The sequence below is a fragment of the Myotis brandtii genome, unplaced genomic scaffold (assembly GCF_000412655.1).
Source record: "Myotis brandtii unplaced genomic scaffold, ASM41265v1 scaffold240, whole genome shotgun sequence".
In the NCBI taxonomy this organism is placed as follows: Eukaryota; Metazoa; Chordata; class Mammalia; order Chiroptera; family Vespertilionidae; genus Myotis; species Myotis brandtii.
In genome coordinates, this window is record NW_005359064.1 from 6,290,379 (window position 1) to 6,312,775 (window position 22,397).

Consider the following 22,397-nt stretch of genomic DNA (forward strand, 5'->3'; position numbering starts at 1 on the left):
CAGCCGTGGGCAAACTACGGCCCACGGGCCGGATCCGGCCCGTTTGAAATGAATAAAACTAAAAAAAAAAGACCGTACCCTTTTATGTAATGATGTTTACTTTGAATTTATATTAGTTCACACAAACACTCCATCCATGCTTTTGTTCCGGCCCTCCGGTCCAGTTTAAGAACCCATTGTGGCCCTCGAGTCAAAAAGTTTGCCCACCCCTGGTAGTGGGAGAAATCACCAAGTCCAGTCAAAGGGTTAAGTACTGGGACGGTGACTCAGGCAGGGACTCGGGATTCCAGGGAAGTCTCCTAGCCTGGGATGGGATGGAATGAGGGTAGGGGCTGAGCTGAGTCTTTTTAAAGGAGCAAGAGTCAGTCTGGTGACATGCAGGGGACATGGCACTTCAGACAGAGGGGAGAGCATAAGTAAAAAGAGTAAAAACAGAGGAGAGGACAGCACCGTGATGGCGAACCTTTTGAGCTCGGCGTGTCAGCATTTTGCAAAACCCTAACTTAACTCTGGTGCCGTGTCACATATAGAAATTTTTTGATATTTGCAACCATAGTAAAACAAAGACTTATATTTTTGATATTTATTTTATATATTTAAATGCCATTTAACAAAAAAAAATCAACCAAAAAAATGAGTTCGTGTGTCACCTCTGACACACGTGTCATAGGTTCGCCATCACTGGTCTAGGAGATCCGTCTGCCACCAGAACTATGATTCCCAGCATTCCTGGTGCTCCCCGTGCTCTGGACTTTCACTTCAGGTCCTGTGGCTGCCACCAGAACTACTATTCCCAGAATTCCTGGTGCTCCCCGTGCTCTTGGTTTTCCCTTCCTGCTCTGTCTCTGTCCCACAGCCTCTCACTCTGCCAAGTCCTCCAAGCTGCCAGCTCTCCCTCTCTGCTCTCCATCTGGCAGCTTGGGGAGTCAAGTTCCCCAAGCTGCTCCACTCTCTGCAGGCTCTCCCACTCTGCTCTCCGCCCGGTGACTTGGGGGAGCGACCAAGCGAGCCACATCCCCCCAAGCCTCCGGCTCTCCTGCTCTGCTCTCCGCCCGGCGCCTGTATATGCAAATTAATCCACCGTCTTTTGCAAGTTAATTTGCATACTCACTCCAGATTGGCTGATGGCATAGTGGAGGGATGGTCAATTTACATGTTTCTCTTTTATTATATAGGATACTGAGTACACCAGTGAAACTAAACCAAGTTATAGAAATCCCTTTTCCCATCCTCAAAATTAATGACTTTCTTAAATATTCTTCAAGAATTTCTTTGTAAAGCTTCTTATCTTCTATTTATCCTTTCCCTTAATTTACCCTTCTTTGGATTTGAAATTTGCCCCAAGTGTGATATTCTGATCTCTAGTCGAAAATGTGATACCATACTTTGGGATGAGACCCTTAAACCTTGGTCAAGACAGTCCCTGGGGAGGAAGATGGTAGTTTAACTGGTAGTTTGGAATGTAAACTCATACCTCTTTATTGTGCTTTGCAGATATTTGGGGGAGGGGGTGTTTGTTTGTTTGTTACAAATTTAAGGTTTATGGTAAACATGTTTTGAGCAAATCTATTGGCGCCATTTTCCTGACATTTACTTACTTCACGTCTCTGTTAATTTTGATAATTCTCTCAATATTTCAAAATTGTTCATTACTAATATATTTGTTATAGTGATCTGTGATGTTAATATTGTAATTGTTGGGGGTGGGGTACCAAAAATGTGCCCATGTAAATAAGACGGTGAGTGTAATCAGTCAACATTGTGTGTGTTCTTACAACTCCACAACCAGTCATCCCCCCGCCTTTCCCTCTCCTTGGGCCTCCCTATTTCCCAAGATACAACAGTATTGAAATTAGCCAATTAATAACTCTACAATGGCCTCTAAGTGTTCAAATAAAAGAAGTGTCACATGTCTCCTACTTTTAATCAAAAGCTAGAAATGATTAAGCTCAGCGAGGAAGGCATGTTTGAAAGCTGAGATAGGTCAAAAGTTTGCCTTCTTGCGCCAGTTAGCCAAGTTGTGAATGCAAACAAAGAAAAAGTTCTTGAAGATTAAAAGTGGTATTCCAGTGACCGCAAGAATGATATGAAGACAAAACAGACTTATTGCTGATGTGGCAAAAGTTTTAGTGGTCTGGTTGGAAGATTAAACCAGCTGCAACATACCCTTAAGACAAAGTCTAGCCCAGCCGGTGTGGCTCAATGGTTGAGTGTCAACCTATGAACCAGGAGGTCACGGTTCAATTCCCAGTCAGGGCACATGCCACAGTTGCATGCTCGATCCCCAGTGGGGGTTGTGCAGGAGGCAGCCTATCAATGAAATCTCTCCCTCTCCCTTCCTCTCTGAAATAAATAAAAATATATATATATTTTTAAAAGACAAAGACTAATTCAGAACAAGTCTATAAAGACTGAGAGACGTGAGGAAACTGCACAAGAAAAGTTTGAAGCCAGCAGAGGTTGGTCAGTGAGGTTTAAGGAAAGAAGCCATTTCCATAACATAGAAGTGCAAGGTGAAGCAGACAGTGCTGATGTAGAAGCTGCAGCAAGTTATCCAGAAGATCTAACTAAAATAATGAAGGTGGCTACACTAAACAGATTTTCACTGCAGATGAAACAGTCTTATATTGGAAGAAGATACCATCTAGGACCTTCATAGCAAGAGAAGTCAATGCTTGGCTTCAAAGCTTCAAAGGACAGCCTGACTGTTGTTGGGGGTTAATGCAACTGATGACGTAAATTTGAAGCCAGTGCCCACTTAAACTTGCAAAAATCCTAAGGCCCTTAAGAGATATGCTAAATCTACTCTGCCTGTCTTCTATAAATGGAACAAAAAAACCTGGATGACAGCACATCTGTTTGTAACATAGTTTACTGAATACTTTAAGCCCAGTGTTGAGACCTACTGTTCAGAAAAAAAAAGAAAGATTGCTTTCTAAATATTACTGCTCATTAACAATGCAGCTGGTCACCCAAGAGATTAATGTTATTTTCATGTCTGCTAACATATCCTCCATTCTGCAGCACGTGGACCAAGGAGTAAGTTTAACTTACAAGTCTTAGTGAGTGATTCTTCTGGTGGATATGAGCAAAGGAAATTGAAAACCTTCTGGAAAGGAGTCACCATTCTAGATTTCATTAAGAACATTCATGATTCATAAGAAGAGTCAAAATATCAACATTAACCGGAATTTGGAAGAAGCTGATTCCAACCCTCATGGATGACTTTGAGGGGTTCAAGACCCCCCCAGTCCAGGAAGTAACTGTAAATGTGGTGGAAGCAGCAAGAGAGCTAGAATTACATTGGAACCTGAAGATGGGACTGAATTCTGCAATCTCATGATAAAACTTGAATGAATGAGAGTTTCTTCTTATGGATCAGCAAGGAAAGTGGTTTCTTGAGATGGAATGTACTCCTGGTGAAGATGCTGTGGAGTGTTGAAATGACAACAAAGGGTTTAGAATATTACACTTAGTTGATAAAGCAGTGGCAGGGTTTGAGAGGACTGACCCCAATTTTGAAAGAAGTTCTACTGTGGGTAAAATACTACCAAACACCATCGCATGCTACAGAGAAATCATTCATGAAAGGAAGAGTCAATCGGGGACCCTTTCCCCCTCCCCACGTGGGAGTCCATTCTGTGGGAATCTTTCCCTCTCCACACGTGAGAGTCTGTACTTGTTCCACCTTTACTATAAAAAAAAAAAAAGAAGAGTCAATCAATGCAGCAAATTTCATTACTGTCCTATTTTAAGAAATTGCCACAGCTCCCCCAGCCTTCAGCAACTGCCACCCTGATCAGTCATCAGCCATCAACATTGAGGCACGACCTTCCATCAGCAAAATGATTATGACTCACTGAAGGCTCAAATGATGATTTTTTTTTAGCAATAAAACATTTTTAATTAAGGTATATACATTGTTTTTAGACATAATGTTATTGCACACTTCTAGACTACAGTATATTGAGAACAACTTTTATATTTATTGGGAAACAAAAAACTTGGTGTGACTCCCTTTATTGCGATATTTGCTGTATTGTGATATGCAATATTCTGATGTATTCTGTTAGGAGAAACAAACAAACAAAAAAACCACACACACGTAGATATAGTGGAAGCCTAGAGGAAATGGGCTTTGCACAACTCCCCCTCATCTTACTCTACCTTCTAACTAGCACAAGTGGGAGCTTTCTAGACAAATACTAGGGGTCTTCATAGATCAGCCATGGGCATGAGGCTTTGGGCACTGAGACAGCCTGAACCTCGAGGTATGGGTAATGGGGCCTGGTTTAAGTGCACAGTAAATTGCCTCTAGTCTAGTCCCATTCCCACATGTTTCTGAAGCCACAGAAAATGCCACTTTTCAGTAGCATAGTGCTTGTTATCTAATCATGTTCTGTGGAGCTGTGGTCAGGTCTAATATTTCCTTTCAGTTTGTGGTCTTTGGTATAGTATCACCTGTTGAAAGAGAACAGTTGACAGTCAAGCATCTGGAAACAGCAGAGTGTAGCTTAAATACCTTGCCTATTCTCTATGACATACTGGTTCTCTCATTACCTCTGTAATTTATTCATCTCTGTATTTTGCACACATTAAAATGATAGCAGTCAACATTTATTAGCCACTATATTTTAGTCACTGTCCTCTGCATTTTACTCTTTCAGGCCTCACATCATCCTTAGAACATAAAAACGATTATTCCTACGTCCCTATCCCAACAGAGATAATTACGTGACTTGCCTAAGGTCACACAGCTAATAATAGATAGTAAAGACAGGATAAACATTTCAGTAGTCTGGGATCAGAATTTCATGATTAAGTCACTCCCACTGCAGGTTGAAATATTAGCCTTATCCTTAAGGAAGCTAGGTGGTTAAAGATGAAACTAAAGAATAGCTTTTCTGAGACCCATTCTTGACTTTTGTTTTTCCAAGCTATAGAGGAATAACACCTGGCTGTTTTGGACCTACTTCCTTACCTATTTGTTTATGTAGAAACACTTATTTTTCCCAGCTCTGCTGAAGGCAGGAGTAGGATGCTACCTTGTTACTCATAGTCTCCTGGGTATTTCATTGTCTATTGAGGATAATGGACCGAAGCTGGGGATTCTCAGAAGGAGTAAGATGGCATTTTTTAGGGCGCTCACATTCAGTGTTGAGTTCCAGATTCTAGAGGTGAACACAGGACTCATACTTGAGGTTCCAGCTGTCTGAGGAGCAGTGCTCCTCTAACCGTCTTTAAATAAGTTGCTCATGTTTAGGACTCCTACTTTTCTGAAAGCCAGTTATTTTCTGAAAGTCACTGAGCCATGCTCTGGGGCCTGAGAGGTAATTAAGACAGGAGCCCTGTCTTGATAAATAAAATAGGACATGGTGTGGTCAGTTGTGGAAGAGGGTTAAGCAAAGATTACCTATCTGGTGAAGGGTATAGGAGGGCTGCCTGAAAGGTTTTCTGGAAAAAGTTGAATAAAAGTAAGAGCCTCAAAGTCAAGTATTATTCATGCACTCCTATCCTATATAATAAAGGGGTAATATGCAAATTGACCCTAACAGCAGAACGACTGGGAATGACTGGTCACTATGACACACACTGACCACAGGGGGCAGACGCTTAATGCAGGAGCTGCCCCCTGGTGGTCAGTGCGCTCCCACAGGGGGAGCTCTGCTCAGCCACAAGCCAGGCTGATGGCTGCCAGGTTGCCAGGTTTAAATGAGGTCAAGCATGTAAAATGCTTGGCACAGTGCCTGCGGCTAAATAGGCACTGATAATTAGTAATAATGACAATTCATTATTTGCCAACTGTGGGCCCAGCTCCCATTCAGCCCTTATGACCTCTGTCAACATGGGTACCCCTGCTTCTCTATCTTGGCTCAGTCTAAGACCCCCCCCCCCCCCCCCTGGGGGGGCCGGGGGGGGGGGGCCCCCCCCCCCCAGTGCACAAATTTTTGTGCACCGGGCCTCTAGTTTGATAATAATTCTCTAATTGGCACGGGAGGTACAGTGGGGAATAAAACTATCTTCAAGGAGATTATTAAAAGAGGGAGAAGACAGACAAACTGATACATAAAAATGTCAAGGAGCCCTACCCAGTTTCTCAGTGGTTAGAGCGTTGGCCTTTGGACTGACGGGTTGCAGGTTCGATTCCTGTCACGAGCACGTATGTCGGTTGCAGGCTCAATCCCAGTGATTGGGGCGCATGCAGGTGCAAGCACAACCAGTTAATGTGTCTCTCTCACATGGATGTTTCTCTCTGTCTCTCTACCACCCTTTCATTCTCTAAAAAAAATCAATGGGGAAAATATCCTCAGGTGAGGATTAACAAACAAAAGTCAAGTAGTGGTAATGCTCTGAAGAAAAATAAGGCAGAATAAAGGAATGGAGAGCAAATAGGGGAGCGTGTGCTACTTGAGATAAAGGGATCACCTCTCTGAGGAAGGCATATCTGAGCAGAGAATTGAAGGAAGTAGGGTATAGCTGAGTAAGTTGGAACATTAATCCAGGATTTCCAATGCATTTTCTGAAATATGCAATACCTGATTATTTAGTTAGGGGCACTGCCCACTTTTCCCTTAGATTTTTATTGTCAAATAAAAATATGACAATGGCCAACACAACAACAGCAATCTGGTATGAATGAATAAAAATTACACCTATTTTTTGTCAGATGAGCAAAAAATATAATACATTTTTTTGGAATGCCGCTGAATTTTAGTGATTCGTTTATGTGCACCATGAGATGAGAAAGGTTGTAAATTTCTGCATTAATCCCAATTGATCCCACATCCAAGCGGGACAGTCCATTCTCAGACTACTCCCAGGGGCAGGATGACCTGCCATGTGCCTTTGCCTAACTTTGGGGTCCAGAGTTCTAGTGATTGATACTGCTCTCTATAACAGTCCCTAGATCAGTGATGGTGAACGTCTGACACGCGTGTCAGAGGTGACACGCGAACTCATTTTTTTGGTTGATTTTTCTTTGTTAAATGGCATTTAAATATATAAAATAAATATCAAAAATATAAGTCTTTGTTTTACTATGGTTGCAAATATCAAAAAATTTCTATATGTGACACGGCACCAGAGTTAAGTTAGGGTTTTGCAAAATGCTGACACGCCGAGCTCAAAAGGTTCGCCATCACGGTGCTGTCCTCTCCTCTGTTTTTACTCTTTTTACTTATGCTCTCCCCTCTGTCTGAAGTGCCATGTCCCCTGCATGTCACCAGACTGACTCTTGCTCCTTTAAAAAGACTCAGCTCAGCCCCTACCCTCATTCCATCCCATCCCAGGCTAGGAGACTTCCCTGGAATCCCGAGTCCCTGCCTGAGTCACCGTCCCAGTACTTAACCCTTTGACTGGACTTGGTGATTTCTCCCACTACCAGGGGTGGGCAAACTTTTTGACTCGAGGGCCACAATGGGTTCTTAAACTGGACCGGAGGGCCGGAACAAAAGCATGGATGGAGTGTTTGTGTGAACTAATATAAATTCAAAGTAAACATCATTACATAAAAGGGTACAGTCTTTTTTTTTTAGTTTTATTCATTTCAAACGGACCGGATCCAGCCCGCGGGCCGTAGTTTGCCCACGGCTGACCTAGGGCCAGGGGGAAGGGAACAATGGGGACATTATTGTTTAATAGGTATGGAATTTGAGTTTGAGATGATGAAACATTCTGGAGAATGGACAGTGTTCATGATTCACCTTGGTGTTTCCCTCTACTTACAGTGCTTTCTTCTTTCTTCTTTTAGTTTGAAGGATGACCTCTAGGAAGAAAGTGTTGCTGAAGGTTATCATCCTGGGAGATTCAGGGTAAGTGTTTCTCATAAATTTGACCTAACAAATTGTCTTGGATTTAAACTTCACTTCCTTGGAACCCATCCCGCCATACTGACATTTGCCACTTCCTTCTCTAATTGCAGTGGCATTAGGGCCCTAGGTCTTCCTGCTATTTGGGGACACCATAGAAATTTGAATTTTTCTTGGTTACGTAACCCTATGTTCTCTGATTTTTGGCATGATTTTGGGGGAAAGGGTGACTATTTGAACTCAACTAATAATAGTTTTTCAGGGAATCACTTTTTTTCCAAGCTAGTTAGACTAGGGACAGGGACTTCTGTTATGTAGATTTGTTGATGTTGGCATTGTGCCTACTAGATGTGGGCTTGGGGTATGTTATGCAGTATCTTCCTACTGCTATGCCTGTTTCAGGATTTGGAAGAGCCTCAGACTAGGGAACTTGAGTTCTGATCCAAGATCTACCACGTACTAACTTTTTAGTAACTGCTAAGATTCTGTGGGAGGTTTTTAGACTTGGCTTCTGAAGTGACCTATGAAAGCTTAGACCTACTGGAGGCTATATTTTTTTAAAAATTAATTAATAATAATGAATACAGGTGTGCCTCTTTATTCCAGTGATCGCTGCCCTTTCTTTAAAAAGGCAGCAACTTTTATGCCCTGACTGGTTTGTTTGTAATCACCTGAGTAGCCTTTTAAAAGTTAGCATTTGGCTCTGGCCAGATCACTCAGTTGGTTAGAGTGTCATCTCAATATGCCAAAGTTGCAGGTTCGATCCCCAGTCAGGGCACTTACAAGAATTCATGTCTCTCTCTCTCTCTCTTCCCCCCCTCTTTGCCCCCCTCCTCTTCCCCTCTCTCCCATTCACGCACATACACCACTCTCCTGATGATTCTGGTGTGCTGTCAGGATTGCAAGGCACTGCTTTTAGTCCTGTGTTAATCAGACTTGCCTGAAAAGAAACACCAGGCCTTGGTTCCAAATGCTTCCTAGAACCTCTAATTCAGGTGACCTGGGTTGGAGAACTCTGCCTTAGGCTGTGTCTGTATTTTCAGGTCATCTGCATGTGAAAAGGAATGTGCTCCTTTGTGGGAAAGAAATGTGGTGTTATTGGCCCTGAGGAAGGCTTTTGCATTCTATCCATCCTGCCTAACTAACCTCATCAGGAGAAAAATCATACATGGTCTCTTGTTTAACTTTCTTACTGAAAAACATGTCTGGAAGGAGCATACTTTGAGGTAGATTCTGGTATGGTGGAATACTGTTGCTTTTTCTCTGACAGATTTGAAACTTTGAAGCAGCTGGTTGGCTGACTGCCCTGTGTATCTCAAATCCAGTGGCTGTCTCTTGCTATTATTTCTTGGACTGAATAACAACCATTAAATGGAGAGACACCCAAGACAGCAGAGATATTTTTGGAGAGTATTTGCTGGCATCCTTCTGGAAGGGAAAAAAAGGTTCTACCTGCTGAATTGTCTATACCAAAACTTACAAGCAGTATCCTGGCCAGTGTGGCTCAGTTGATTGGAGCGTTGTCCCTTACACCAAAAGGTTGTAGGTTCGATTCCAGGTCAGGGCACGTACATAGGTTGAGGATTTGATCCCCGGTTGGGGTGTGTGCAGGAGACAGCCAATCCATGTTTCTCACATTGATGTCTCTTTCTCACCCTGCCCCCTCCGCCCCCCCACCTCTCTCCTTTCCACTCTATAAAATCAATAAAATACATATACAGGGTGTCCCAAAAATATATATACACACTTTGAATACCTATTAATTCCAATGGGTTAAATCTGAAAAGAAAGAAACATCAATTAAGCTATTAGCTGTTAAGTGTATATACATTTTTTTGGGACACCCTGTATATATCAGCTTTTAACACGTGGCCCACATCTGTATCCTGTGTTTTTATCCCAGGAGAAAATACAACCTCAAATGAGTAATGCTGGGAATTTTGCTGTCTGCCCTGTGTGTGAGCTCAGTTTCCCGTTCTTCACAAGAGGCAGGTTCCTTCAAAGCTGCAAGTATCAGAATCAGCTTTGCTCCCTTCCTAGTTGATTTATACTTGTGGTTTTTCTCCAATTTCAGAGTTGGTAAGACATCACTCATGAACCAGTATGTGAACAAGAAATTCAGTAATCAGTACAAAGCCACAATAGGAGCAGACTTTCTGACAAAGGAGGTGATGGTGGATGACAGACTAGTTACAATGCAGGTAAGCACGCGTCTCAACAAGCCTTGTTAAGTTCATTGAGTCTTAACCCTTTGTTCATGTCGAGACATTTCCCCTCCCTGTTCTTCAGATCCCATTGTTATTTTCATGGATCATTCGCTACAGGTAGAATTGCCAAATAAAATACAAGACCCCAAGCATGTTTCAAATATAGTATGAGACATACTAAAAATTTAACTTGGACTTTCCTGGTTGTTTTGTTTTGTTTGCTAAATTTAACACAGGTCCCTACTTGTGTTGACAAAATATCTAATTTTTTTCCTTTCTTACTATCCTTGCCTAGTGCTTTAGGCAGAAAAAAATAATAATAATAACAATCTTTGTCTCCCGTCTAGGTTCTTGCAGCAGTCATTAGCTTTCCTGTTTTTCTGGATTATTTTAATTTGTCTTATCGATAGCTGCCAAAGTTGTGTTTCTGTTAAGCCAATCTGTTTGTTTGTTTGTTTGTTTCATGTATCAGCTTGATTTTTCAAGGGCTTTCCTTTCTACAGTTAGGATAAAATATGGTTTTTTGAAAGCCTTCACATTCTGGTTACAAAATATTCTTCATTCCTGCCAGTTCTTCCAACTCATGTACACATGACTGTGCTTCCATTGAGGCTCCTTTGTCACATATACACCTTTCCTGAAGTCTCCACCTTTTTCCAGATGATGTCTTGAAACTTCTTCCTTCATATAAGTTTCCTCTCCATATTATTAAAATGACGTCCCTGGATGACTGAGTTTCTAGAGACAAATACATTGTGTCCTAGCAAGCACTAGATTCACTGCAATGTTTGAGTGATACAAGTTACATTCAATGGTAGAAGTTTTTACATGTGTTAATTTTGAGGTGTGACATGCTCCCAGAGAGTAAGGATTTGATACTTTCTTTTTCTTTTTTAGTATATTTTTTTATTGAAGAGAGGAAGGGAGAGAGAGAGAGAGAGAAACATCAGGGATGAGAGAGTCATTGATCGGCTGCCTCCTACACACCCCCTACTGGGGATTGAGCCCATAACCTGGACATGTGCCTTTGACCGGAATCAAACCTAGGACTCTTCAGTCTGCAGGCCGATGCTCTATCCACTGAGCCAAACCAGCTGGGGCAGGATTTCATACTTTCTTGACTCACACATTCAGGACACAGTTATTCTGGATCTCCCTTCCTTACCTCCCCCATACATGTACCTGGAGATGTTCAAAATATAACTCATATTTTCTCAAGAAGCCAAGCTTGAGAAAAGAAAACTTCCAGATTACAGGAAAGAAGAGGGAACTGAAAGTTAGTGATAAGCTCAGGGGCTCCTGCTGTGGTGATTTGCACTTGCGTAACAGGAACTTGAGTTGTATCAATTAGCAGAGACAGGAGTTGTGACTGTACAAGGTGGGGGAGCTAGAACTGAGAATTCCCTTGGAAACATATGCACCCACACACTTGTCTAGGACTTTGGAAAGATGTGAAAACAGGACCAAACACCTCGACCAAAGAAAGTGGCAAAGCTTGTGTGTGAAAAATAGGCTTGGGGCTTTGCCTCCTTGTTGGAGAAGCTCAGTCCCAGTATGCTCATATGTGTATTGAGTTTATACTCTGCACACAAATCTTTGGAAGAATTTAAAGTAAATCCTATCACTGTGGGCAAAAACAAAGATGAGATTACTCTGTAGGGACACTTATAAGCCATGGACAGAAGATGAGCTCATAGCCACATGAGGAAATAATATACCGCAAAAAATGTTCACAATGACTAGAGACTTTGAAAAAGGAATAGAAACCAAATGAAAAGAGATACTATTAAAAAAAATGGGGATATGGAAAACTTACAACTTCAAGAAGTGAAAAAATAGTCATTGAAATAAACTAAATAGCCAGTTAAACTGCAAATTAAAGTAGCTGAAGAAAACAGTAAACTGTAAGAACTGAGCAGATTGTCTCTAAGAAAACTCAAAACTGCAGAATACCAAAAAGCAAAGTCATAAGAGCAAGTAGAGAGAAAAGGCAGATTACTTACAAAGGACCAACAGACGGATGAGTTCTCAACAGCAACAGAAGGCAGAATGAAATGGAATACTTTTGGGGTGCTGGGGATAAAGTACCACCTGAAGATTTTACACATATGTGCTGCTTCCTACACCAGGAGAAACAGACCTAGAGAACCAAGCTGTGCTATTGATAGTCTTGTGGACTGACTCAGAAGTCAGAGCCTAACCCCTCAGGGTTGGGAGCCCTTATATTAGAGCCACACACACTGGTAATCTGGGATCCTGGAGTAAACACCTGGAGAACCACGGGGCGCTGAGTGGAGTCCAGAAAGAGTGGAACAGAGAATGTATTCCTGAGAGGTGAACAAAAGGCCGGCCCTTGTGGGGTTTTTTCCCCTTGTGCTTTTGCAGCCAATTTAAAAGACGAAGTAAATGAAAACGATCGTCTTTGGACAAAGCATCATCATCCTAGATCTTGAGATATCCTCACATATTTTTTGGGACCTTTTAGCAACTTACAATAAAAGATAATCCAAATAAGAAAACAGACAAGAAGAGCCAGTGGAAATGGTGATTTTAGAGAGTTTTTTATCTTCACAGAATTAAGGCAATCTTATATATCTGCATAGAAAAAAACTAAAGTCACATAGGTTAGTACAACTTCTGAAAATGAAATACAATAGTTGAAAATTCTGAGATTTTTAGTGGCAGGTAAGAATGCGGCCTGAAAGAAGAATGGATGGTTCTCTCTCATCATTGATGTTTCTCTCTCTCTCCCTCTCCCTTCCTCTCTGAACTCAATAAAAATACATCTTTGAGAAAACTGACATTAAAATGGCAGTGTTAGAATTTTTACATTTGACTAGTAGGTGTATTTTGAATGTAGAAAATAAAATGTTTCAATTAAAATATTAAAAAATTTAAAAGATCACAGCCATGGAACTTTTTTCTAAGTTTGAAGTTAAATTAATTCTGGAAACTTGCTAGGAATAACCTCCCCCCGCCACACACACACACACACACACACACTTTTCAGCTTTTAAGAAAAAATTCTTACTTTGCCTTCTTTGTGTATCTGGAATGTCAGATACCCATTTGCTTCCACCCAAGAGTTCTTACATAGTTCTCTTCTTGTGATTCTATCCTAAAGAAGCAATCTGAAATATAGAAAAGGCTTTGTATGTTCATGTTTATTATTAAGTTACTTATAATATGAAAAATTGGCAACAATGTTTTTGTAAAAAACAGGAATGTAGTTATTCACTGAGTTTTCCGAGTTTTTGAGCAACAATAAAGATGTGAGTTGTTGCTGGGGTGAACACCATGGTGTTTTGCGGGGCAGAGGAGTGATATGAGAGAGCTTGTAGAGTGATGTGTGATATAAAGTTTCAGCTACATAAAACCCTACAATGTGGGTAAGAATAAGACATGAGCTAGTGAAGATGTTTTCTGGGCAGGTGCCAAGTGATTGAGTTTTTCTTTTGATTATCCAAATTATAAAACGATATTATTTCTCTAAGGAAAAATATTTTATTAAATTTGTCCTAGATTTAAAATGTTTCTTCCCTATTTTCTCTTTTTAGGAGTAGTTGTCTCTTTCTCCTTTCCTTATTCTCCCCCACTTTAGTCTCTTTTTATGAGAAAAGGTTCGCTTTGTCACTCTAAGAGATATATATTCAGTGTAGAATGTTGAAAAAACAGAAAACCGCAAAGGCGAACATCACCAGCAGTCCCTGAACTGGTTATCTACTGTCAGTAGAGATCCTATTTTGCCTACTGTGTATTTACTAAATGCTTATTGTATTGGGAGCAGGCAGGATTTAGTCTCCACACCCTGCTGAGAAGCAGATAGAATAATTAGATTTGAATTTGTCTTTTTTTTTTAATATATTTTATTGATTTTTTACAGAGAGGAAGGGAGAGAGATAGAGAGTTAGAAACATCAATGAGAGAGAAACATTGATCAGCCGCCTCCCGCACACTCCCTCCTGGGGATGTGCCCGCAACCAAGGCACATGCCCTTGACCAGAATCGAACCTGGGACCCCTCAGTCCGCAGGCCGACGCTCCATCCACTGAGCCAAACCGGTTTCGGCTGAATTTGTCTTTTATTGCCCTTTATCCTTACATATAAGACATCATCACATCATCATTTGAGTGGCTGCTTCCTTTACCCAGTCATTTGAGCTGTATACCTCATGCGGACATTCATGACAGCCTCCCAACTCCATTCCCACAATCAGGGCCAACCTCTGTGGCTGCTTGGACATGTCCTATTGTAGAACGGTTCTTCCCAGAGTAAGTAGTGTGTGTATTGGTTAGAGTTGCCTGGGAAGGGAGTGGGTTACCAAAGTCAGGCTCCCTGCTACCAGAGGTGTGGCCAAGAGTCTGGTCGATGATGTTGTCATGTACTGATTGTGGAAGGCCACGTACATCAGAGGAAAGGATGAGGTGGACTTCTCAGAGCTGCCCTAACAGGAGTAACCTTGGGGCTTCTGGGAATTATTATTCAACAGAAAGCTGAGATACGCTCTCTGCTCACCACTGACACTGGTAACCAGAGTAGCTCCTTCCAGCCTGCCATTAGCCTGGTCTACTTTTGACCAATCTATGAGAGAGAGTGTTCAGCCTATGTAGTCGTGTTGCTTTTTTGAAGCTTCTTAAAGGTTTTAATGCTGCCATTTCCAGTCTTCCAAATAGTATTTAAGTTATGGCTCTGCTCCTGTTTGCCACTGTGTCATCTGAGCCCGTTCCCAACAGTAAACCTACTGTCTAGAATTTCTTAGTATGTTTTAGGACTCCTTTTGGAGAGCGTTGTAGGAGGTATTGGGTTTAGAACATCATGAGCTTTGTTTACCTTGGTAGTAATAAAGAAATGTTGATCCCATAATACTGCCTTGTCCTACTTTATTGCCATTATGTATATTTACATATTCTAACCAAGCAGCCTACCTCATTTTACTTAATGAGGCTTCTACCTGAAGGGGAGCTTAGCCTGTGGCCTGGGTGCAGTTGACATGTTCTCCACGTGTTCAGGATCACCGAGAGGCAAGACTGACTGACTGAGAAGGGCTTCAAGGAGGAGCTCAACCATCCTTTTGCAAAATCTGATTCTGGATAGAAAACTGGAGTGGCCCAATCCATACTCCATTTTGGTTTGAACCCCAGGCCTTTGGGGGAGTTGGCTGGTGATTTGGACATAAAGTTGGGATTTATTAGGGTTATGAGGATGGTCCACATTTTCATGTTGTCCTAAGTGGTTTTCCTATAAACAGACTGTGGATCCAATAGTTGAAGACCCATGTCAACAGGAAGTAACTGCATGCTACTTCTGACCCAGGCACTCTCCTAAACCAGGTAGCTGTTCTCAGAACACTGTCATCTCTCTAGGCCAGGGGTGGGCAACCCCTGGCACGCGTGCCAAACATGGCATGCCAGTAACTTTTGCTGGCATGCAAAACCCTCTCTTATAATCTTCCATTTACAATTTTTTTCTTAATATCGACTTTTTTATTTTTCAGATAAATTCAGTGTAGGTGCATCTTAGATAAATAAATAATTTTACATAACAAGTTATCTTAAAGGCCATAGACATGGATTGACGAGAGAGGGGAAGAGCAATTTCTATGCCTCTGCCTTAACTCTCCCTGCCTTCCTAGATCCGACCAGTGTTTTGGTTTCATTCACATACGCTTGTGAATCTTTGTTCTCAGTGATGAATTTTGTTAAGTCTCGTAATAGGAGTAGCCTGACGGATGAAAGTGGTAGCTCGTGCATATCGCTGAAGGTCACAAAATATAAACCTGATGTAAAATCTCTGTCATCAGTGATGGAGCAGCAAAAGTCCCATTGATGGAGTCATAAAGTTTTCTGTCGGACTATCAGTGTACATGTATACATTAAAAAATAAATGTATTTTTCATCATCATATACTGTGTTTTTGTCGCTCCAATGAATTTTATTATTTCTTCAAGGTTCTTCACATACATACACCTTAAGAGATATCAAGTAGGCGTAACATGTTCTCAAAAAATTAGGGTTGGCACGCAGAAGAATTTTGAGTCAGAGATTTTGCTGGTTTTGGCACGCACTCACAAAAAGGTTGCCCACCCCTGCTCTAGGCTGACCAGGTGGCCCTGTTAGAGATCTAAGTCAGTGAGAAGTCCACCCTTGCTCTTTGAACCTAGCATGGCAATGTGTGATGAGAACTTTGAACTGGTCACTAGGGTCTGGTGTTCTTTTGATTAAAAGCTAGCTTTCATCTGTACTCTAGAATGTGTACTTGTTGTCTTTCTCTCTCTGTCAGGGTTTGTTTTTTGTTTTTTTGCTTTGATTTTTATTTGAGGTATAAATAAAACATAATAAATAAGCTGATTTTTTAAAACTATATGCAGTGAAATGCATAGATTTACATATACAATTTAGTGAGAAATCATCTCCCTATATTCACCCCCAGACAGTTCCCAGAATACATAAATGTTCATTTTTATAGTGTGAATATTTCATAAATATCTGCCAATGTGACTACCACCTGGATTAAGATAAAATTGTCTAGGGCCCCAGAGTTCACACTCAATGTCACCCCTCATAGACACACCTACTCACATTTATGCTGTTTGTCTGGGTTGTTTTAGATACTCTGGTAGTGAAATCTGTTTCCTGAATTCTGAAGTTGCTTGTCTCTGGCTGGCCCCGTAATCCATCTCATATCTTCTGGCTTCCCTCAGTCCTGGTGCTCCTACCCCAAGGAATAATGTTTTGTCTATCACAGATCTGGGACACAGCAGGACAGGAACGGTTCCAGTCTCTCGGTGTGGCCTTCTATAGGGGTGCAGACTGCTGCGTTCTGGTATTCGACGTGACTGCCCCCAACACGTTCAAAACCCTTGATAGTTGGAGAGATGAGTTTCTCATCCAGGCCAGTCCTCGGGATCCTGAAAACTTTCCTTTCGTGGTGTTGGGAAATAAGATTGACCTTGAAAACAGACAAGTAAGTGCTAAATATGTTGGGAATCATAAATGTGGAGGCTTATGAACCTACCCTCATGTAGGTTATGGCTATTGGATCATAGAAAAGGCCTTCTTTTAAAAGTGACAGCTAAGTTTGGGATGACAGGTGCTGCTTTCAGCTTTGATTGGTATAATGCCACATGCCTCAAGGACCAGTACCCCATATGTCTGTGTGCCCCATGGGGGTGAGGGGTGGAGGAAGGAATAGCTAATGAGTTACATGCTCAGCCCTTGGAATGGAGTCTTGCTGTCTAACTGGGTAAAGGCACGCCATGTTGGCTTCCCTGTGGTAAAATAGGGACTGTGAAGTCTGCAGTGGTGGTCCCTTTGAAGTCATGTCAGCAAAGCAGCAAGTCCATGCTGAGGTGCTGCCTGTACTGGCCACCCCTCATGGTCTGTCCTAGTGAAACAATTTGACGAGGGTATGTGGTATTTTACATTTTGATCTTTTGGATTTAAAGACAGAATTACCCTGGCAAGTGTTAACTGGTTGCATCAACCTGCACACCAAAGGGCCTGTGCGGGAAGCAACCAATTGATGTGTCTCTCTCACATCGATGTTTCTCTCTCCCCCTTCCTCCCTTCCACTCTGAAAATCAACGGAAAAAATATCCTCAGGTGAATAGTAACAAAAATAAAGTCAGGATTGAATTTAAAGCCTGGCTTATGCACTCTTTTTTTCCCCCCCTAAAGAGGCCCTGCCTGCCTTTTCTTAATTTTTATTTAATATATTTTTTATTGCTTTCAGAGAGGGAGAGGGAGAGAGAGAGGTATAAACATCAATAATGAGAGAGAATCATTGATTGGCTGCCCTTTGCATGATGCTCCCCAAAGATCAAGCCGCAACCTGGGCATGTGCCCTGACCGGGAATCATACTTCAATCTCCTGGTTCATAGGTCAACGCTCAACCACTGAGCCATGACAGCCAGGCTGCACTGTTAATTTGGAAGTATTTCCTCTCCTATGAGAGACACTTGCTTCTAAGGGACCATGTGAATTTGAAGGGTTCTGTGCTAAGCCCAGAATTGCTCCAGTATTTTCACATGAGAGTGTGAGCTACCTTTAGACCAGCAGCCTTTAAGGACCAGGGCACAGGAGACCTGGTTTAAAGCCCAATGCTGGCCCAGCTGGCTGTGATATTGGGCTATTACCTCTGGCCTCTGAGCCTCAGTTCCCTTTCTGCACTTAAAAGGAGGGAATTAGGCCCAGCCGGCATGGCTAAGTGGTTTAATGTCAACCTATGAACCAGGAGATCATGTTTTGATTCCCGGCCAGAGCACATGCCTGGGTTTCAGGCTCCATCCCCAGTAGGGGATGTGCAGGGGGCAGCTGATCGATGATTCTCATCATTGATGTTTATATCTCTCTCCCTCTCTCCTCCTTTCTAAAGTCAATAAAAATATATTTAAAATAAAAGGAAGGAATTCGATTTTGTCATTCTCAAGTGCTCTCCCAATGCCTCAAGGACCTGCCTAGATCTTCATTGGTGTAGAAGATTGCTTTGAATAAAATTACTCTGGTTTACTTTCATGTAGCATTTCTCTTGGGAACATAGACTTTTTCTTAAGGTTTATTTCTGACCATTAATCTTTTTCCTAAGTGAATTAGTCCTGCTCTTGTACCTGAAAATGGGCTGGGGTAGGGGAAGGAATTAGGATATGAGGGTCAAGAGTGTTGTTGAGAGCTGCAGAATTCTTTGGCACTTTGGTGTGTGGCACAGGTGACATAGCATTAGCAGTAATGAGGAAGGGACTGCAAACCTTAAGACCAAGCTGTTAGGCATTTCCTGTGCTAGGACCTCTGAAGTCCCAGGAGAGACGATTCATTTCTTCCTGGGCTGGCTTCTTATTCCCTTCACAAGCTGCTTTTATGTATAGCAAAGGGTCAAAAGCCATGGGTTGTAAGAGAATGGGCTTTGAGTTTGAATCCTAGCTATACAATGCATAGCCAGCAGGTCTCTCTCCATCCGCTACCCACTGCACATCCTCATGCCTGAAGCCTGTTTCCTCACCTGTGCTACCTGTAGACTAGGGACAATAATCCTCCCTGGGAAGGGCTGAGTCAGTGCCGGCTACTTCTGATATGAGCACACATACCCCTGCTTCCTTCCAGGTGGCCACGAAACGAGCACAGGCCTGGTGCTACAGCAAAAACAACATTCCCTACTTCGAGACCAGTGCCAAGGAGGCCATCAACGTGGAGCAGGCATTCCAGACGATTGCACGGAATGCACTTAAACAGGTGGGTCTCTGGCAGCTGTCTGGCTCCCTGTGGTGATGACTGGCCATTGACCCAGACCCTGCCTGGCTTCCTTATTCTTAATCTTCTTTCCTAGCCGACTCTTTTCCATGAGGCCAGGAAATGTTTATCTGGGAAGTAATGGCATATTCTGCTAAAGCTTCTAGAAATGCCACTTGGTTTTGAATCACCTGAATGATGCAGGGCAGTGAAGACTTCAGCTGAGGCTACCCTTGTTTGGCTGGGCATGTTCTCATTTTCTTCACATGCTAAGGAGATCAGGCCACTTGGAGGCCCCTGGTGGGATTACTCCTCCTGTTCATGGAGGGGATAAACTTGACTTTGAACCCCAGCTCTGTTACCCGTCAGTAGATCTAGTTGATCATTGATGAGCTTCCATCTCTTCATCTTTAAAATGAGAATAGCAGGGTTGCACAGTGGTTATACTGACTAAATGAGATGGACTGACTTTTGTCATCAGAAAGGTTAACCAGAAGCTCTAGGAATTGTATTCCTTGAATAAAATTTTCCTGCATTTTCTTTCTTGTGTTATTCACTCAACTATTCACAGATAAAATGGTATGTGTTGTCATGTGGGAGTTGAAGGCTTTTTTGATTTAGCAGCTTCATTAGGGCCAGTGAGTAAGGCAAGTCATGAAGCATTGTCAGTCATGTGTGGTAGTCAGGCACGGATTGAGAGGTTGTCAGAGGTGAGGTGCACATCGGGCATGCAGAGAACATTTGAAGGAGCATGTAGTGGTTGTAAAGGGCCAGGCAGGTTCTGCTTGCTCCAGGAAACTATATAGATGGCAGCGGGTCTTAGCAGGATAGGGCATCTGGACCTGTGAGCAGGGAGAAATTTGGAATGAGTTGTTCCAAAGACTGGGGGCTGCATTGAGTGTTCCATAATGAAAAGGGACAGCCCTATCCAGCGAAGAATTGGTCCACCCACAATGCCAAGAGGCGAAACGGATACAGCGGGAAGGATCTGACCAGGATGCAGGCTTAGCCTTTTTGTCTCCCTTTTCCCCCCGGCCTTTAACCCACTCTCACACTTAGATTAATAACCTATTGTGTTTTTCCTGATTGCATGCAAAACTAAATATGTATGAGAAATTGTTTTCCACCAGTTCCCTGTTGACTACCATCACTGTTGGAGTTTTTCTCTTTGAATATTGCTGTCTCTATAGCCTTACTATAATGCTTGCATTCTATAAGCTAGCCTCACAGGACTGAGATTGTTAAATTGAAAGCCGTGTATATTTTTAAGAGATGATACCAGATTGCTTTCCCCAGGGTGAGTAATACTTTAGTTCCCACTAGCAATGCAAGTTTTCTTTTACCTCCTTGTCAGCAGGTGGTAGCCATCATCTGTAACTCTGCTGACACTCTGCCAATCTTTGGGTTTTCTCTGCTACAGGTAGCCAGTACAGCACTTACCTGGACACCTGTCAGTCCTCATAAGCTCTTTGTGAACTGAAATTAACTTCACCTGTATTGGAAGTAATTTTTTCCCCAACTCTGCTGTTTTTATATACTATAATAAAGTATAGTGTATGTATATAGATATATACATCTCCTTTGGCCATAGGAAAAAGTAATTTTTTAGTTAGGTATGTCATTTTAAATTTCTGGGTTTCCTATGTCTAGCTCACATGTTTTCTTATTCAGGTGGAATTTATTTTGGCTTATGGCAGGAAACGACTCACCTTTTTCTTTCAGAGGCGGATAGCCAGTTATCTCAAATATTAGTAGGTGGTTGTTAAACCATTTTCCCTACTGGGTTGAAAAATTACCTTTGTTATATTAAATGTTCATATATATTGGGATCTATTTCTGGTCTTCCCAGCCTGTTCTGGTAAGTTATCTGTTCCTTGCCTGGACCAACTTGATTTGACTACCATTATAGTATGATCTGACAAAGTCTCCCCTCAGTCCTGTTTATGTTTTTTTTACTGGCAATTTTGGTACATTTTCCATTTAGACTAAGAATTTTATTTTAGTTCCACCTTTTTCTTTCCTCACCCTTCCTGAAAATAAAACCTTACTGAGATTCTGATTGGAATTGTATTATAGCTGTTGTATTAGTATCTTCTGGGAGCTATAACAAAATACAGACTGGGTGGCTTAAATAACAAAATTTTATTTTCTCTCAATTCTGGAGGCCAAAAGACCATAATTAAGGTGCCAGAAAATTCTTTTTCTCTTCATCTCTTGCAGACTGCCGCCATCTCCCTTTGTCCTCACTTGGCCCTTCCTGTGTGAACATGCAGAGGATGGGGATAGTGGGGAGAGACAGAGAGAACTCTGATGTCTCTTATAAGGGCACATTATCTTGTCAGTTCAGGGCCCCACCCTTATGATTTCATTTTAACCTTAATTTATTAATCCAAATAGAATCACATTGGGTGTTAAAACTTCAACATACTCATTTTGGAGGGATACAAACTTTCAGTCCATAACAGCTATTATTTTAGGCCTTGTGTTATATCCTTCAATAAGATTTTCTAATTTTTCAGATCCTTTGCCTTTCATACTAAATGTATTCCCAGCCCTAACTGGTTTGGCTCAGTGAGTAGAGCATCGGCGTATGGACTGAAAGGTCCCAGGTTCGATTCTGGTCAAGGGCATTTACCTTGGTTGTGGGCACATCCCCAGTAGGGGGTGTGCAGGAAGCAGCCAATTGATGTTTCTCTCTCATCGATGTTTCTAACTCTCTATCCCTCTCCCTTCCTCTCTGTAAAAAAATCAATAAAATATATTTAAAAATAAATAAATAAATGTATCCCCATGTACTGGTGGGAATGTAAAATGGTGCAGACACTTTGGAAAACTGTTCCTCAAAAAGTTAAACATAAGAAAGCCATATGAGCCAACAATTCCACTGCTAAGTATATACCCAGAGAAATGAAAACAGGTTTACACAAAAACTTGTACACAGATGTTCATAACAGCGTTATTTATAATATCCAAAGCGTGGAAACAGCCCAAACAAATGTCCATCAAATGAAATGTACAAAATAGGCAAATCTGTGAAGACAGAAAGTAGATAGGTGGTTGGCAAGGGTTAGGAATACCAGATGGAGACAGGGTGCTCTCTCTCTCTCTCTCTCTCTCTCTCTCTCTTTTTTTTTTTTTTTTTTTTTTTTTTTTTATTTCT

General features: G+C 41.8%; 1 protein-coding gene across 3 annotated transcripts in view; it reads left to right on the plus strand.

Annotated features, from left to right (window-relative positions):
• The window catches only part of RAB7A (RAB7A, member RAS oncogene family), a 34,665-nt gene that overhangs the window by 9,848 nt on the left and 2,420 nt on the right, over window positions 1–22,397 (plus strand). For 2 of the 3 annotated variants that reach the window (XM_014540306.1, XM_014540307.1), the window contains exons 2-5: window positions 7,751–7,811; window positions 9,883–10,009; window positions 16,760–16,978; window positions 19,112–19,240. In XM_014540306.1, the coding sequence (XP_014395792.1) occupies window positions 7,759–7,811; window positions 9,883–10,009; window positions 16,760–16,978; window positions 19,112–19,240 (528 nt within the window). In that variant the 5' untranslated portion in view covers window positions 7,751–7,758. Of the gene's footprint in view, window positions 1–7,750; window positions 7,812–9,711; window positions 9,797–9,882; window positions 10,010–16,759; window positions 16,979–19,111; window positions 19,241–22,397 lie in introns of those variants that run through there. The other variant, XM_014540308.1, reaches the window with a different exon arrangement.